General features: G+C 40.3%; 1 protein-coding gene across 1 annotated transcript; it reads right to left on the reverse strand.

Annotated features, from left to right (window-relative positions):
* Nucleotides 1-842: 842 nt before the first annotated feature.
* On the reverse strand, nt 843-17,771 carry MRLN (myoregulin). Its single transcript, NM_001304742.1, is given in 3 exon segments — nt 843-1,071; nt 3,490-3,600; nt 17,708-17,771. A coding segment is annotated over 1 exon segment (141 nt). The 5' UTR covers nt 1,052-1,071; nt 3,490-3,600; nt 17,708-17,771; the 3' UTR covers nt 843-910.
* Between the last annotated feature and the right edge of the window lie 228 nt (nt 17,772-17,999).

Here is a 17,999-nt window from a genome sequence, read left to right on the forward strand (position 1 = left end):
TGTGAGCATTTAGTTCCAAACAGAAAATCAACGCAGGTTGCATTCTGTATTCTCTTCTTTCTTATAAGTTCTGTTTTCCTAAAAGAATCTCTTTTTAAACATTTCTATTCCTAACTTAAAGATTTGTTTGTTGGTAGAAACATAAAACTGTGGGGGATTAAGAAAAACAATCTACCTACACACAGATGAAATGTATATATAATAAAATGAGAATAAACTATTAGCATATCATATGGAGAGATTATCTTATGCTAAGTTTGGTGTGTTAAAAAATAGAATCACATAATAAACAACAAGGTCCTATTGTATAGGAGAGAAAACTATATTCAATATCCTGTGATAATCCATAGTGGAACAGAATATGAAAAAGAATGTTATATATGTACAACTTAAACATTTTGCTGTACAGTAGAAATTAATTCAACACTGTAAATCAACTACACTTCATAAAATAAATTTTAAAAACAAAGTAAAAATTTAAAAATAGAACCATATAAAATTTCACATAGGCATGCATCCGTAATAAAAAAAAATCACTCATAATTGTACACATTGTAGTCAATCTATTAACTATATCAAATCAATCATGGTAAAAATTAAGAATTTTTTGATTCTTAAATTCATAAATTCATAAATTCTTAAATTTATGAATTCTTAAATTCATAAATTAAGAAATTTATGACAGTAGTATAGATTTTTGAAAAAAAATTCCATTTCAATTTATGTGAATGTTTTATAAACCATAAAGTTCTAAATAACAGACAATGTTGTTTTTATTGCAATGTCTTATTAGCTTCTAGAATAACTGGAAATGTCATCAAATTAAAATCACTCAACGTATTAAATTATAAAATTTTATTCACTGGAGTTCAATATGAAATTCACAAGTAAAGTAAAGGAAATCAGTTTTCTAAGAAGTTATAACAACATATATAATAGACAGGAAGTCAACAAAGATTACAAACAAAATTTTTAGAAGTCTTCCCACAATTTCATCTTCTAGACTTGTGGGGGTAGTAGTAGAAATTAATATCCAATTTTTACACGTCATATCCAAAATGCTTCTGCTTCCTAAGAAGTAAAATAAAGAGAAAATATCCTTAAATAAACACATTTGTAATCCTGATTTTTTAAACTCAATCTAATAATTTGCACAGTAAAGAAACAGTGATCAAGACATGTCTTTCAGTCAGGACTTTGTACATTTTAGTAACCAATCAATGAACTAAAATATTTTTCTCCTTAATGAATTAACGAAATTTATCCACTAATTCTGACCATCTTAAGTCATAATCATTGAATTTTCTATTTGTCTGTCTATTTTTTGGCTGAGCTGTGAAGCCTGTGGGATCCAAGAGGGGATCAAATCTGGGCTGCAGCAGTGAATGCATAGAGTCCTAACCACAGGACCACTAGGGAATTCTCTTGTCTTTCTTTCTTTAAAAAAAATAAGCAAAAAAATTTTTAAAAGCTTAAGAACTATCAGAATTACCACTCTCTTCCCAATGTTATAAATTATCAGTTTATTTTTGAAGTCTTTTCTGCAAAGTCACTTATAACCATTTTTATGGAATCAGTGAAATTGCCACTTTTCTAACCTATAGCCAGTATTACCAGGAAATAAGAATTTGAAGTCATGCAAAAAGGCAGGTGATAAAATTTTTAAAAATTAAACAACAAAAGGTTTATTTCATTTCCTTGATCTTTCCTCAAAATCCTCTTTCTTATATTTTCAGTTCAGTTCAGTTCAGTTCAGTCGCTCATTTGTGTCCAACTCTTTGCGACCCCATGAATCGCAGCACGCCAGGCCTCCCTGTCCATCACCAACTCCCGGAGTTCACTCAAACTCATGTCCATTGAGTTGGTGATGCCATCCAGCCATCTCATCCTGTCATCCCCTTCTCCTCCTGCCCCCAATCCCTCCCAGCATCAGAGTCTTTTCCAATGAGTCAACTCTTCGCATAAGGTGGCCAAAGTAATGGAGTTTCAGCTTTAGCATCATTCCTTCCAAAGAACATCCAGGACTGATCTCCTTTAGAATGGACTGGTTATTTTGGTCACTTATTAAGACATTAAATATTTTCATTTCCACCACACTTCTGTGTTCAGATGGTAAAGAATCCCTTTGCAATGCAGGAGACCTGGATTTGATCCCTGGGTCAGGAAAATTCCCTGGAGGAGGGAATGGCTACCTACTCCAGTATTCTTGCCTGGAGAATCCCATGGACAGAGGAGCCTGGCAGGCTACAGTCCATGAGGTTGCAAAGAGCTGGATACCGCTGAGCAACTAACATTTACTTTTTGTGTTAATCAGTTTTTTAAAAATATCTGGAATTTTTTAAAGTATTAGGGAATTGCAAAAGGTATTAATTTGTAGTCTGTTGAGCACACTGTTGGAATGTTTTACTGAATGCCTGTCGGGCAGGGAATTTAGAACCATTTCCAACTCCTTTTTCCAGGAATGTAAGTTCAAATGAGTTAAGTAATTTTCAAAGCCTTGTATCCAAGTCCCTTATATACACTCAACTTAAAATGAGCATCAATACTTTTAAAAAGTGGCAAGATTGGGGTGGGAAAATATTTTCTGCTATTTTTTGCTCAAGCCCAAAAAGGCAGGTAGAGTTTTAGGAGAGAACGTGAAAGAGAAACAGGGAGATAGATGCTGCTGCTGCTGCTGCTGCTGCTGCTGCTGCTGTCACTTCAGTCGAGAACACTGGAGTGGGTTGCCATTTCCTTCTCCAATGCATGAAAGTGAAAAGTGAAAGTGAAGTCACTCAGTCATGTCTGACCCTCAGCGACCCCATGGACTAGAGCCTACCAGGCTCCTCCATCCATGGGATTTTCCAGGCAAGAGTACTGGAGTGGGGTACCATTGCCTTCTCCAGGGAGATAGATGAGATGTATACAAATACCTTCTCCCTCTTTTGATTGATACCTTCTCCCTCTTGATTCATCTCTGTGATAACTAACCCCTCCCTAAAGGAGGGGATGATTTGCCCCAAATTTGGCAGCAATCATTGGCAAAATGGTGATGATGGTGGTGGTGGTTTGTGACCACAGAGAGCCTGTCAGGATCCTCTGTCCATGGAATTTCCCAGGCAAGAATACTAGAGAGGGTTGCCATTTCCTTCTCCAGGGGATCTTCCCAATAGGGATGGAGCCAGCATCTCCTGCATTGCAGGTGGATTCTTTACTGCTGAGCCACCAGGGAAGCCCACATTCGCAAAGTAAACACCTAGAATTTCCCTTAAGTTCAACAATTCCTTGTTGCATGTTTGGGAAACAAGGGGTAAGAATAACACATGAATTTGCAAAGTGATATTCCTTGCCTCGTATTTCCTCCACCTCCAGCTTGTGTTTCTTCAGTCTGTACTCCAAGGGGTACCTTCCATTTTATCCAATTACAGTAAGAGAGAAACAGAATAGGAAGCAAGGGAAAGACCAGATGAGTGATGGGGATTGAAGAGTGCACAGAAACCCACTTCTCACCTGATTTAATCCAGGTAATGGTAGATAATGCTGCTCCTCGGTTTTCTCTCCGGCTGCTCTTCCTGGGACAAAGTGCATTCAGAACAGGTGGTCTCTTAGCAAGCTTGGTTCCTGTGTCAAAGCACATTAAAAGCCTTTACTGAACGGTGATGTAGTCTGTGAAGTGGACAGTCAGGGAGCCTGCGTGGAAAAACTCTCGAAGAAGTTGAGAAAAGGTCATATGTAAATTTTAGTGGATTACAGAAACTACAGCCAAAAACTACACCTTTCACAGAAAAGTCAAACAGAATTCTAGAATTTTCCTGACAGGGCAAACATTTACCACTCTTTTAATCACACTAGGACCACAGCCTTGTCTAACTCAATGAAACTAAGCCATGCCCGTGGGGCAACCCAAGACGGGCGGGTCATGGTGGAGAGATCTGACAGAAGGTGGTCCACTGGAGAAGGGAATGGCAAACCACTTCAGTGTTCTTGCCTTGAGAACCGCATGAACAGTATGAAAAGGCAAAATGATAGGATACTGAAAGAGGAACTCCCCAGGTCAGTAGGTGCCCAATATGCTACTGGAGATCAGTGGAGAAATAACTCCAGAAAGAATGAAGGGATGGAGTCAAAGCAAAAAGAATACCCAGCTGTGGATGTGACTGGTGATAGAAGCAAGGTCCCATGCTGTAAAGAGCAATACTGCATAGGAACCTGGAATGTCAGGTCCATGAATCAAGGCAAACCGGAAGTGGTCAAACAAGAGATGGCAAGAGTGAATTGTCGACATTCTAGGAATCAGCGAACTGAAATGGACTGGAATGGGTGAATTTAACTCAGATGACCATTATATCTACTACTGCGGGCAGGAATCCCTCAGAAGAAATGGAGTGGCCATCATGGTCAACAAAAGAGTCCGAAATGCAGTACTTGAATGCAATCTCAAAAATGACAGAATGATCTCTGTTCGTCTCCAAGGCAAACCATTCAATATCACAGTAATCCAAGTCTATGCCCCAACCAGTAATGCTGAAGAAGCCGAAGTTGAACGGTTCTATGAAGACCTACAAGACCTTTTAGAACTAACACCCAAAAAAGATGTCCTTTTCATTATAGGGGACTGGAATGCAAAAGTAGGAAGTCAAGAAACACCTGGAGTAACAGGCAAATTTGGCCTTGGAATATGGAATGAAGCAGGGCAAAGACTAATAGAGTTTTGCCAAGAAAATGCACTGGTCATAACAAACAGCCTCTTCCAACAACACAAGAGAAGACTCTATACATGGACATCACCAGATGGTCAACACTGAAATCAGACTGATTATATTCTTTGCAGCCAAAGATGGAGAAGCTCTATACAGTCAGCAAAAACAAGACCGGGAGCTGACTGTGGCTCAGACCATGAACCCCTTATTGCCAAATTCAGACTTAAATTGGAGAAAGTAGGGAAAACCACTAGACCATTCAGGTATGACCTAAATCAAATCCCTTATGATTACACAGTGGAAGTGAGAAATAGATTTAAGGGCCTAGATCTGATAGATAGAGTACCTGATGAACTATGGAATGAGGTCCGTGACATTATATAGGAGACAGGGATCAAGAGCATCCCCATGGAAAAGAAATGCAAAAAAGCAAAATGGCTGTCTGGGGAGGCCTTACAAATAGCTGCAAAAAGAAGAGAAGCGAAAAGCAAAGGAGAAAAGGAAAGATATAAGCATCTGAATGCAGAGTTCCAAAGAATAGCAAGAAGAGATAAGAAAGCCTTCTTCAGCAATCAATGCAAAGAAATAGAGGAAAACAACAGAATGGGAAAGACTAGAGATCTCTTCAAGAAAATCAGAGAACCAAAGGAACATTTCATGCAAAGATGGGCTCGATAAAGGACAGAAATGGTATGGACCTAACAGAAGCAGAAGATATTAAGAAGAGACGGCAAGAATACACAGAAGAACTGTACAAAAAATACCTTCAAGACCCAGATAATCACGATGGTGTGATCACTGACCTAGAGCCAGACATCCTGGAAGGTGAAGTCAAGTGGGCCTTAGAAAGCATCACTACAAACAAAGCTAGTGGAGGTGATGGAATTCCTGTTGAGCTCTTTCAAATCCTGAAAGATGATGCTGTGAAAGTGCTGCACTCAATATGCCAGTAAATTTAGAAAACTCAGCAGTGGCCACAGGACTGGGAAAGGTCAGTTTTCATTCCAATCGCAAAGAAAGGCAATGTCAAAGAATGCTCAAACTACCGCACAATTGCACTCATCTCACATGCTAGTAAAGTAATGCTCAAAATTCTCCAAGCCAGGCTTCAGCAATATGTAAACCGTGAACTTCGTGATGTTCAAGCTGGTTTTAGAAAAGGCCGAGGAACCAGAGATCAAATTGCCAACATCTGCTGGATCATGGAAAAAGCAAGAGAGTTCCAGAAAAACATCTATTTCTGCTTTATTGACTATGCCAAAGCCTTTGACTGTGTGGATCACAATAAACTGTGGAAAATTCTGAAAGAGATGGGACTACCAGACCACCTGACCTGCCTCTTGAGAAACCTGTATGCAGGTCAGGAAGCAACAGTTAGAATTGGACATGGAACAACAGACTGGTTCCAAATAGGAAAAGGAGTACATCAAGGCTGTATATTGTCACCCTGTTTATTTAACTTATATGCAGAGTACATCATGAGAAATGCTGGGCTGGAAGAAACACAAGCTGGAATCAAGATTGTTGGGAGAAATATCAATAACCTCAGATATGCAGAAGACACCACCCTTATGGCAGACAGTGAAGAGGAACTCAAAAGCCTCTTGATGGAAGTCAAAGTGGAGAGTGAAAAAGTTGGCTTAAAGCTCAACATTCAGAAAACAAAGATCATGGCATCCGGTCCCATCACTTCACGGGAAATAGATGGGGAAACAGTGGAAACAGTGTCAGACTTTATTTTTCAGGGCTCCAAAATCACTGCAGATGGTGATTGCAGCCATGAAATTAAAAGACGCTTACTCCTTGAAAGGAAAGTTATGACCAACCTAGATAGTATATTCAAAAGCAGAGACATTACTTTGCCAACAAATGTTCGTCTAGTCAAGGCTATGGTTTTTCCTGTGGTCATGTATGGATGTGAGAATTGGACTGTGAAGAAGGCTGAGTGCCAAAGAATTGATGCTTTTGAACTGTGGTGTTGGAGAAGACTCTCGAGAGTCCCTTGGACTGCAAGGAGATCCAACCAGTCCATTCTGAAGATCAGCCCTGGGATTTCTTTGGAAGGAATGATGCTAAAGCTGAAACTCCAGTACTTTGGCCACCTCATGCGAAGAGTTGACTCATTGAAAAAGACTCTGATGCTGGGAAGGATTGGGGGCAAGAGGAGAAGGGGACAACAGAGGATGAGATGTCTGGATGGCATCACTGACTCGATGGACATGAGTCTTAGTGAACTCGGGGAGTTGGTGATGGACAGGGAGGCCTGGCGTGCTGCAATTCATGGGGTCACAAAGAGTCGGACACGACTGAGCGACTGATCTGATCTGATCTAAAACAATAGCTCTCGGGGGTGGGGGGAAGAGAAGAGATGTTGTTTAAGGGTTACATATGTGCCACTGATAGACAAATAAGTTCCAGAGCGGTAATATACAGTACAGTGAGCATAGTCGTAAAAGTGTATTATATACATTAAACTTGCTAAGAGACTAGGTATTAATTGCTTTCAGCACAGAAGAAATGACAATCATGTGACATGAAGAGGTGTTAGCTAGCGCTACCATGGCAGTCATATTACAATATAAACATATCAAACCAGTATACTGTACACCTTAAACTTACACAATGTTTGTGTCAAATATAACTTAAATTTTGAAAGTTCCTAAAATTATTTTTTAAATTTATCTTTCATTATCTTCCATGGTACAACAAACAAAATTTCTCTTTCTGCATAAGAGGCAATACTTAATGAGATTTTATATCTGCTATAAATTTTATATGTTTTAAGATTTTGTGTCACTTTTACAAACAAATTAGAAAGTGGAGGAGTGAATTTATTTGCAAAGACCAGGCTGTAAAATTCAGACACAACTGAAAAATTATTTATCCAAGAAAATGATGATTATTACAACTATGAAATAATAGAAACGTTACTTAGAAAATCATGTTGAAATATTTAAGTATGATGAAAACCAATACCTGAGGACCAGTCATTACAATCCTGGGTATATACCCGAAATACAAGAATAGATATTCACACCAGGACACACATTCAAACTTTATTTGTAATATACTGAAGCAACTTAGCAAAAGCAGCAGCAGCAACTTAAAAACAAACCAAATGCTTATTAGTAGATAGATAAATCCATATAATGGAATATTATACAATAATGAAAATTAAGTTACAGCTACATGAAAAAAATAGTGGTGAATTTTACAAACATAATATTGAGTTTTTAAAAGGAAGATACAAAAGAAAACACATGGTAAATACATTTATGTAAAGTAGGAAAACAATTAAAGCTGTATGACTTAGGGGTACGTAATATGGGTAGCAATGGTGTAGGTGATTAATTGATCAAGTGAAGCAAAGGACTGACTACCATAAAATCAGGATGGTGGTGGTGTTAATGGAAGGGGTGGAGAGCTTCCAGAAGTATTTCCTTTCTTTCTTTTAAATTTGGCCCTGCCACGCTCCATGCAAGGATCTGAGTTCTCCCTGCAGCGGAAGCACTGCGTCTGAGTCTTCATCACTGGACCACGGGGGAAATCTCTTTTATTTTTATAATTCTCACTTTCTGTCCTTGGTGGTGGTTATGTTGATAATTAGTTTTTAATTACTTCCTAAACTTTTGAACTATGGTGCTGGAGAAGACTCTTGCAAGTCCCTTGGACTGCAAGGAGATCCAACCACTCCATCCTAAAGGAGACCAGTCCTGGGTATTCACTGGAAGGACTGATGCTGAGGCTGAAACTCCAATACTTTGGCCACCTCATGCAAAGAGTTGACTATTGGAAAAGACCCTGATGCTGGGAGGGACTGGGGGCAGGAGGAGAAGGGGACGACAGAGGATGAGATGGCTGGATGGCATCACTGACTCGATGGACATGAGTCTGAATCAATTCTGGGAGTTTGTGATGGACAGGGAGGCCTGGGGTGCTGCGATTCATGGGGTCGAAAGGAGTTGAACACGACTGAGCGACTGAACTGAACTGAAACTGCACATAGAAATTTTATAGGCCTTTCTCTAGGTATGTACACAATTGAAATATTCTTTTAAAAAGCCAGAGAATTCTCTACAAATGTCAATAATGGCTATAGTTGTCAAGTTTGGGTGAAGGACTATATGTGATTTTTTTCCCTTTGTTTCCTTTCACTTCTCACATTTTCATTTAAAGGATGTCACTTATGAAACTTCAGAACACTAAAGAAAATAGTCTTCTAACTCCCTGTCCTCTTTCTTGTCCATCTATTTAAAAGTAATGATTCTATCTCTGTCAAACAAATCATTTTAACAAATATGAACTCGGGAAAATTAAATGTATCAGTGAGAGATGTGAATGAAAATATGTAACCTACACTTAATCCAATAAATTATGCATTTTCATTAAAATGTTTCACTGACCCATTTCATTTTTCTTGAGTTTATATTAAATCTCTTTGGCTAAAGAACATGTTCTTGCTTCATTCCAAAATGCTCATGAAAAACAGGAATGTGGGTGGTTCCTGTTTGGGTCTTCTCCTTAATGTTAGATCTGTTTCTAGAACTAAATCAGTGGAAGCACTCGAATCTGTACCACCACAAGTTTACTAGCACACTCAGATTTTACTGAGGATTAAATGATGCTTGATTTACATTTTGCCTGATTAGTCCTTGCTATGCTAGAAGCTTGGTAACCATGTGTTTTTTCTCTTAGGAACATTCTTTTGGAGGAATGGCTATTTCACAGCAGCATTTTCAGAAAAAAAGATGATTTGTAGTGTTTTTTATTGGCTAAAACATGCACTGAATAAACACATTTCAAAAATAAGTTGATTAATTTTAAACAAGTTAGCATGCTTCTTAATGTGTAATAGAATGTATTGAGTGGAACGATCTTATTTTGAATACAACATTTAAAAATCCTAGCTAAAATAACATTAACTCCAATTTCTGATATAAGACATCCAGGTTATTTGGGGCCTAACATATTTCATGTTGAAATTTCAGATGCCTGCAAATAATTGCCCCTATGTTTTGAATGTCTCTCTATACCTTTCTTTTCCCTATTTCCAAAAGGCAATGAGAAACAATTTATTTTGTAGAAATTAATTTCTAGAAAGTTATATTGAAAGTAGTATGAATAATCTCTTATCTAGTTTTCAAAACCTGTCTTTATTATATTCTCTTTTGACTCCACCAAGAGTCCAAATAATCTAACCCAAATTAATCTGTTTATTGAATGGTTGAACAGTGGTGTCCCACGAAGAAAGTTAGACAAATGTCTAGTAGTAGTCACTTTTGGTCTCTGGGGGTTGAATTTCATTGCATTCTCTGTTTCTTACCCTGCCATCAGCTTGTAGGCACTAGCCTTTCAAATCTCTAGAATCCTGTAGATTGTAGAGACTCCTGGGACCCCAAGAAAAGTGCACCGTTGCAATTCATGGGGTCACAAAGAGTTGGACATGACTGAGCGACTGAACTGAACTGAACTTGGTCCCCTAGGAAAATCAAAACATGCAAATGAACCAGTAAAACCCCCTCTATTACATAAAATTATTACTTGTCCTAAGACTTCACACATTTCTCAATCTCTCCCAACCTCTACTATTTCCACTTATTAGGCGTGGAGTCTCGGTCAAGACAAAGAAGAGAACATACTTTGCAAAGTCTGTTTTTCAATCAGAAGAAAAACACTTTTCATTGGATTCAAGATTATAGTCTTAAACACATGAGTCACATTTCAAAAATATTTTCTGTTTTGATAAGAATTTGCTAATCCTACTTGTTTCCATCAATATCTAATGGTCAAGATAACATTCATAGACGTTCCCTAGAGACACAAATAGAAAAATGAGACACAATTGAAATCTGTCCACTCTTGCTTAACAAGTCACTTAAAGTGGCTCAGACAGTAAGGAATCTGCCTGCAATGCAGGAGACCTGGGTTCAATCCCTGGATTGAGACGATCCCCTGGAGAAGGAAACGGCTAGCCACTCCAGGATTCTTACCTGGAGAATCCCATGGACAGAGGAGCCTGGCAGGCTCCAGTCCATGGGGTCATGAAGAGTTGGATAGGACTGAGCAACTACCTGTTTCACTTTTACGTTTAAGTAAAGTATAATAATAGCCATTTATCATGGGTCTAGTATGTGCCCAGTTGTGATTAGGCCCTACTGGGACATGGAGAACTGCCCAAGTTTCGAAGCTAGAGCCTTGACGCTAGTAACCTAGAGCTTTAGCCCCCAGATGCCACTCTGTTTCAACTGCATGGATTTATTAATGTTTTCAAATGAAACGGACCGAAATGGAAATATCCACATGTAATTACCAACAGCCATTCTTTCTCTTTAGTCCTGACTCCCTTCTGTATATGTGAACTGCTGGGTGAACAAAGGGATGGATAGTCTTGCAGTTACCCCTCTGGGCCTGATAACCCTGAATTTGCTGGAATACTTTTACAACAGCCAATTTTATTCACATCAAAACCATCTTCTCTTTATAAATGGATCTTTCACAGGCCACTACTGCAAGCTTACTATCTAACAACCTGATTAGCTGAAAGTTCAGGTTTTTTTAATCTGTTTTTTATGAGCTTTTACTCTCTGCAATTTTATTCTCTCCTATTATTCGTTTTGTTATCGACCCACTGATCATCTTATGACCGACAAGTTTGTCCCCTTGATCTTTTTTTTTTTCCAGCTGTGCCAGCGGCTTGTGGTATCTTAGTTTCTCAATCAGGGATTGAACCCACGTCCCCTGCAGTGGAAGCAAGAAATCTTAACCACTGGCCCACCAGGGAATTTCTCCTCTTGATCTTATTAACATTAGCTGGATGGAGAAATAACAAGAATGCTTCCAGGACTTGGTAGTTGAGAGATGGGTCAGGAATAAGATTGGTGGTATTTGACTCGGATCTGCCACTTACCATGAGACCCTGGGCAAGTCATGTTAACTCTCTGTGCCTCTGTTTGTTAGCACTTCTATAAAATGGGGATGACAATAACTGTGTGTGTGCGTGTGTGTGTGTGTGCACGCTCAATTGTGTCTGACTCTTTGTGACCCCATGGACTGTATCCCACAACGCTCCTCTGTCCATGGAATTTTCCAGGCAAGAATACTGGAGTGAGTTGCCATTTCCTACTCCAAGGGAATCTTCCTGAACCAGGGATCGAACCCGAGTTTCTTGTGTTTCCTACATTGGGAGGCGATTCTTTACTACTGTGCCACCTGGGAAGCCCAATAAGGACAGTAGCCACTCCTTAGGGCAGTGTGAGGATTAAATGAGATAATACTTGTGCCTAGGGAGTAAACACTTAATAGGCAAGGGTAACTATGATTATCAGTTATACGCTACCATATCACCTCCTAGATGGTACCCCTTGAATGAATCAGTTTTCTCAGTTTCTCTTTAGGTATCCAAACATGCAAAACTGTCACACACCTACTCATCCTTTGAAGCCCAACATATCTCCTCTGTGATCCTTCCTGATGTCCTCTGGCAGCATTTAGTGTCCACTTATCTGGAATGTATTGAAACTCACCATAGTGTATTATGGTTATTTGCATGCAGCCCCCATGGGCAGCTGCTGTCTTCCTAGAAAGTGGGGATGGACTTACCCATCCTGAATCCCACTGCATCATGGTATCTGATGTTAATCATTTTTAACAATATTGATTTAATAATTGCACATCAAGCAGAAGCTTTCTTGGAAGACTGAAAGTTCATTTTGCTCAAAAGACAACTACAACAAGAAAAACACATATAGTAAGTCTACTTTTACCACCAAAATTTCAAAAATAAAATCCCAAAGTTGGGTAGTTTCAATTTTGTCTCCAGAAAATGTCTCTCTCCCACAAAATTTATGTTTAACGAAATTTATCTTTTAGAAACCTGAGAAATCATATAGGAATCATACCTTGTTGATGTTTTTCTTTTTTTTTTTTTTTTGGCCTGTAATTATGAGACCTGGTCAAATGTTGGAAGAGAACAAAACTTTTGTACCAGCCTACAGGGTTTCACGATGGAACTGTCCTGTTGGGATAGTTACTATTTCTCCAGCATAATGGTGATTTGTCTCCTTAAGATTCTAGAAACAGATGACAGCCTGGTAGGATAGGAGACATCAACTCCTTAATTTTGAGTCATTCAGAAGTTAACTAAAAAATCAGGCATATTCAATAGTTACAAGGATTTTGTGCATTCTGTAAGTTTCCAAAACAGAGTTCAAGGTGCATTTTCTGAATTAATTATGTGAAGAATTACATGAAGAAGAGAATTTAACAGATATCTGAGAAATTAACTCATCAATAATATGAGCATTGTACAGGGAAAGCTTGAATGAGAATAATTATAAATGGCATATGGTTTTACACTGAAGTGATTATGAGCATGATTGTTAAACCTAGTTTCTTGATTAAAATATGATTTCAAGGAGACCTTTCTCTAGCTAGGAAAAACAACTGTAGTGAAAAAATCTCAACTATGACAGAAATGTTAGCACTGGCAAAGAAATTAGAGATTTCTTCCAGCTTCTCATTTGACAAGCGAGGCCCAGAGAAGTACAGTAACTTGTCTGAGGTCACATGGTTACTTTTCTTCTGAGCTGCCATATTAATTGCCTCAGCAAGTTTTGGATACATTTATGATAAATTGGATTCTGCATTTCACCAGACTTGGCTATTTGAAGCTATTCTACCTTCAACACCTCCCAGCTGCTTTGATTCAGGCCAAGGGAAGGCCAATGTCCAGGATAAAATAAGCCACAAGGAGAACTTGGAAACTTGGGAGGTAAGACTTGCCAGAATTGACAAAGTGGACTTTGCTTGGAGACAGAAACACATGCTCTGTTGAGCGTTGGGGGTCAGGAAGGTTGTGGAGCCGGATGGAACTGGTTTGAGATCCTGGTTCTGGCTGGTATTAGCACGATAGCCATTGACCAGACATTTAACCTCACCTGCTATCTCATCTGGATAGACGTAACCAGTCTTGCATGGGATTGAAAGGATTTTATTGATAACTGTAGTTAAGAAGGGCCTGCACATATTCTGATTTTAATCTCATAAAGCCACATGAGGTGAGCGCTAATGCTTCTATTTCCTTAGTTGGAGAGACTGATGACCAGAGACCTCAGGGAGCTATCTGAGATCACACTCCAGGGGATGACCAGGGATTTGAATGGAGGTCAGTTTGGCTTCAAAGCCTTAGCCACTGCAGCATCTCAGCAGTGGTCAAAAGAAAAAGGTGAGTTAAGAGCCCAGCATGTTGCCTGGCAACAGATAAAAGAATGGTTGATATGATGAAGCTTGAGAGTCAAAAAGGTGGACACTTCCTGCAGTCCGACAATGATGGAGGGAGGTGGGGGACTCCGATGGACTTAAGAGATGGCAAGCCCCAGGAAGCCGGGACAGACGCGCAGAGATGTGGGCCAGAGGGCACTGTCTGGCCTGGCAGAGCTCCATGAGGGTCCACCTGACCCCTAGGAGTGCAGAGAGGGTCCCAGACCTCTGTGGAATCCCTCTGTTCTCCTCCTCTTCGACTGTAGTTCTCAAGCTTTCTCTCCATGTCAATATCTGTCCAATCTGGGCTTTCCCAAGCCATATATGACCATTGATTAATTAATTAATTGTTTTGGCCATGTGCACAGCATGTGGCAGGGCTTCCCAGGTAGCTCAGTGGTAAATAATCTGCCTCCCAATGCAGGAGATGCAGGAGACTCAGGATCAAGAAGATCCCCTGGAGTAGGAAATGGCACCCCACTCTAGTATTCTTGCCTGGGAAATCCCATGGACAGAGGAGCCTGGTGGGCTACAGTCCAAGGGGTTGCAAAGAGTCAGACACGACTGAGTGAGCACACAGGAACACACAGCATGTGGGATCTCAGTTCCCTGACCAGGGAAGGACCTTCCCTGCGTTGGAAGTGAGGAGCCTTAACCCTTGGAGCACCAGAGAAGTCCCTTGCCTCCCACATCTTGAGTAAATATTCCAGCCCTAAAATGAACAGTTTTTCTACCTATGAACAAACATCTCCTCTTAATCATCCAGTACCGAGACTCCTGAAAGCTGAAATTTTCCAAGACCCTGTTCCTAAACCAAATAGGAGATTGCATTGCCCCTAAGAAGACATAAATTACTCAGTTACAGGCACTTAACATTAAGAAAGATTCTGGAACCAAAACAATCAAAATGTTTTCAACCTTCTCCCTGCCAAGTTCCCCAACCCTTGCCAGGAATCACAGCTGTAGCGCAGTCTTACGAGGCCAAACTGTCCAGAGTTGTGGCGAGGACCAGCCCTACAAAGCTTCCTTGCGGAACCCCACAGGGCAGTGCCACATGACACCTTCCATGGTGTGATGAAGCAGGAGTGGAGCTGAGGCCGGGTGCTTATTTGTTGGCTTTGGGGGTTTTATCTGCAGAGCTCTCATATCGAAACAAGTGTCCTCCTAAGTTTGGCGAGTGGAGGGGAGGTCTCTGGACCTGTTTGACTTCTTAAAAGCATTCAGGAAAACCTTTTAAACTACTTTCTTGGCCTGCAACACACACTCCTTTGCCTAAATTCACTGCTAGCAGTTTTGTCTTTTTAATCTAATACTTGATTTCTGAAACCAGCTAAGTGTTATTTGGAGTCAAGTTAAGCTGAGAAGGCAGATGGCCAGGTTGGAGTAACAGAATTTCAGGTTCAATGAAAGACTGTAACCTCTCCTAAGGCCAAATTAAATTTCTAGCATTTAGCACAGGGCTGGGGCTTCCCTGATAGCTCAGTTGGTAAAGAATCCAGCTGCAATGCAGAAGACATTGGTTCTGTTCCTGGATTGGGAAGATCTGCTGGAGAAGGGACAGATTACCCACTCCAGTATTCTTGGGCTTCCCTTGTGGCTCAGCTGGTAAAGAATCTGCCTGCAATGAGGGAGACCTGGGTTCGAGCCCTGGGTTGGGAAGATCCCTGGAGAAGGAAAAGGCTACCCACACCAGTATTCTGGCCTAGAGAATTCTATGAACTGTATAGTCCATGGAGTTGCAAAGAGTTGGACACGACTGAGCAGCTTTCACTTTCACTTTGGAACAAAACCGGTACTCCAAAAAAAACAAAAAACAAAAAAACTGGGGTGGGGAGGTTGAGATTCAGCTTCATGGTGAGTTTTTCTGTGCCTCCCAAGCTTGTTGCTTAGAAGGTAAACCCAGGGAGGAACACTGAAAAGCAATGAGCTGTTTTCTAAGAATGCACAGCTCTCCAAGGTAAGGTCTGATGATAATACCCATCCTCAGTGAATAAGTTTTGGAAATGGTGGCCCTGTGGGATGCCGGCCCACTGTTTGTAGTTCTCATGTACCATGGATCAAGGCCATTCTGACTTACATCAGTTGCTCATGAAATGACTTCTCTCTCCTACCTTATTCTGAGTTTACTGACCCTTTGCTAATCTAGCATTGTGTCTTCACATAGTGGGAATTAAATAAACATTTGCAGAATGAAAGCTTGCAGTGGAAAACAAAAATCTCATCCTGTCTCCTGAGCATACAAGGTAACACTTTGGGAAGTAGGTATTGTCTGAAACAACCCTCCTTTCTGTCTCATCCAGACACAGAATTGGAGCTAGGAAGTGGGGTAACCAGATCTTTCAGAATGACAGAAGCATGGAGCCAAAAGAAAAATTTCAGAATGCTGATTATAGAAGAGCAGAAAAGTTTATTAAAACAATAGCTTGTGCTTTGAAATTGTTTTGAAAGTTTCCCCAGCATCGTTGATCTTGTAGTTGTTTAGTCATTAAGTCATGTCCAACTCTTTGCAACCCCATGGACTGCGGCATGCCAGGCTTCCTCATCCTTCACTATCTCTTGTAGTTTAGCCATAGCCTAATGTCCCGAACTGCTTACCATATGGCATCCTCCAATGGCCCCATCCTCAGCATTCCCATGGCTGATATGATCCTAAGGATGAAGTTATTAAAAGCACCGAAAGCCAATTATTGTCCCTACAGTTTAAACTTTCCCATCAAAGACCACGTTGGAGGTTCTAGGTTAAGAAAATTCAAGAAAAAATTCAAATGAGGGACTTCATCAATAATGTTTCCATACTCGGCCACTTAGAAACATGGTGAGTAAAACCCACCACCTTATCAAAGAGGTTATAACTCTCATCTCATAAACAAGGAAACTGAGGCTCAGAGAGGGTGACTACTTGCTTAAGGTCGCACAGCCTGTTGAGCCAGGCCTCAGTACCAAGCCAGCATCTGCCTCCTTCCAGTTCCCGTGATGCCTCTCTTATTTAGCAGCCTGATGCACGTGTTCAAGAGGACTGAACATACGTAACCGAAGCAGAAACTCTCTTCATCTGTAATCCTGAGGAGGGACTGGAGTGTCAGCTTTCATCTTTTCTGAGAGGGCTGGGCGAGGCCCCAGCTTCAGGGTCCTCCTTTTCTAGACTGAAAACACAGTGACCTACTTTTCAGGACTCTCAGAAACAACCATTATTTCAAAAGAAAAAAAAAAAAAGGCTTCAAGGACAAAGCCTTTGGTAAACACTCAAGAAGGCAATAAATTCAAGCAACATGACAGACACCCTCTCTCTGCAGCAAATCTCAAACACGGGGAAATGACAGACAAGACCCAAGTGTCCAGTCCAATATTCCCCTGCAGACACTTTCCATATGTGAAACTTCTCTTTGAAATCACTGACATCCTCTCTTTGGGGAGGGGACACAGAAAGACAGAAATGCTGTTAATAATAATAATTAATATAAAATAATTATTAATAAATATTAATATCTGGCATGACCACAAGGCTGGGTCAAGCTTTGAGATCATATTAATCCCTTGCTTCTCCTTCTGCCTTTATTAATCCAGAAGGAAATGGAGGGGATAGGATTCTAATTCATATTAGATCATATAACCAGCCTTATAAAAACTGGAGAGACATTGAAAGATAAGGAGAGAAAATAGTCTTCCAGAGTCTTTGAGCTTCCTGTATTCCCCTACCAGAACCAAGCAAGACTTCTGCTAAACTTTCCTCTTGTCAACATTTTAAAAGCCACTTAAAAAAAAAAACTTACTGTTCAGGGGTTCGATAAGCGAAGTCCAAAGTCAAGGAGATGATCTCTTTCTTTTGTGAAAAACACCATCTGCTCCTAGGTGGCTCTGGAGACTTGCTGGGCTGTTATTAATAACTGGCTTAGCGCTTTGCTGAGAAACATGAGCCAGGCTGTCATGGGAGGAGGCGAGTGGGGAGGAACAGACAGACACAGGTGGGATAAATGATGACAAAAATACCCTTAGGCCCACAGAGGAGTGCAAATAACCCATGAGTAGGGGTGGGCCCCTCCACAATCAGTACTCATGTCAAAG

This window comes from Bos taurus, chromosome 28 (assembly GCF_002263795.3).
Source record: "Bos taurus isolate L1 Dominette 01449 registration number 42190680 breed Hereford chromosome 28, ARS-UCD2.0, whole genome shotgun sequence".
NCBI lineage: Eukaryota > Metazoa > Chordata > Mammalia > Artiodactyla > Bovidae > Bos > Bos taurus.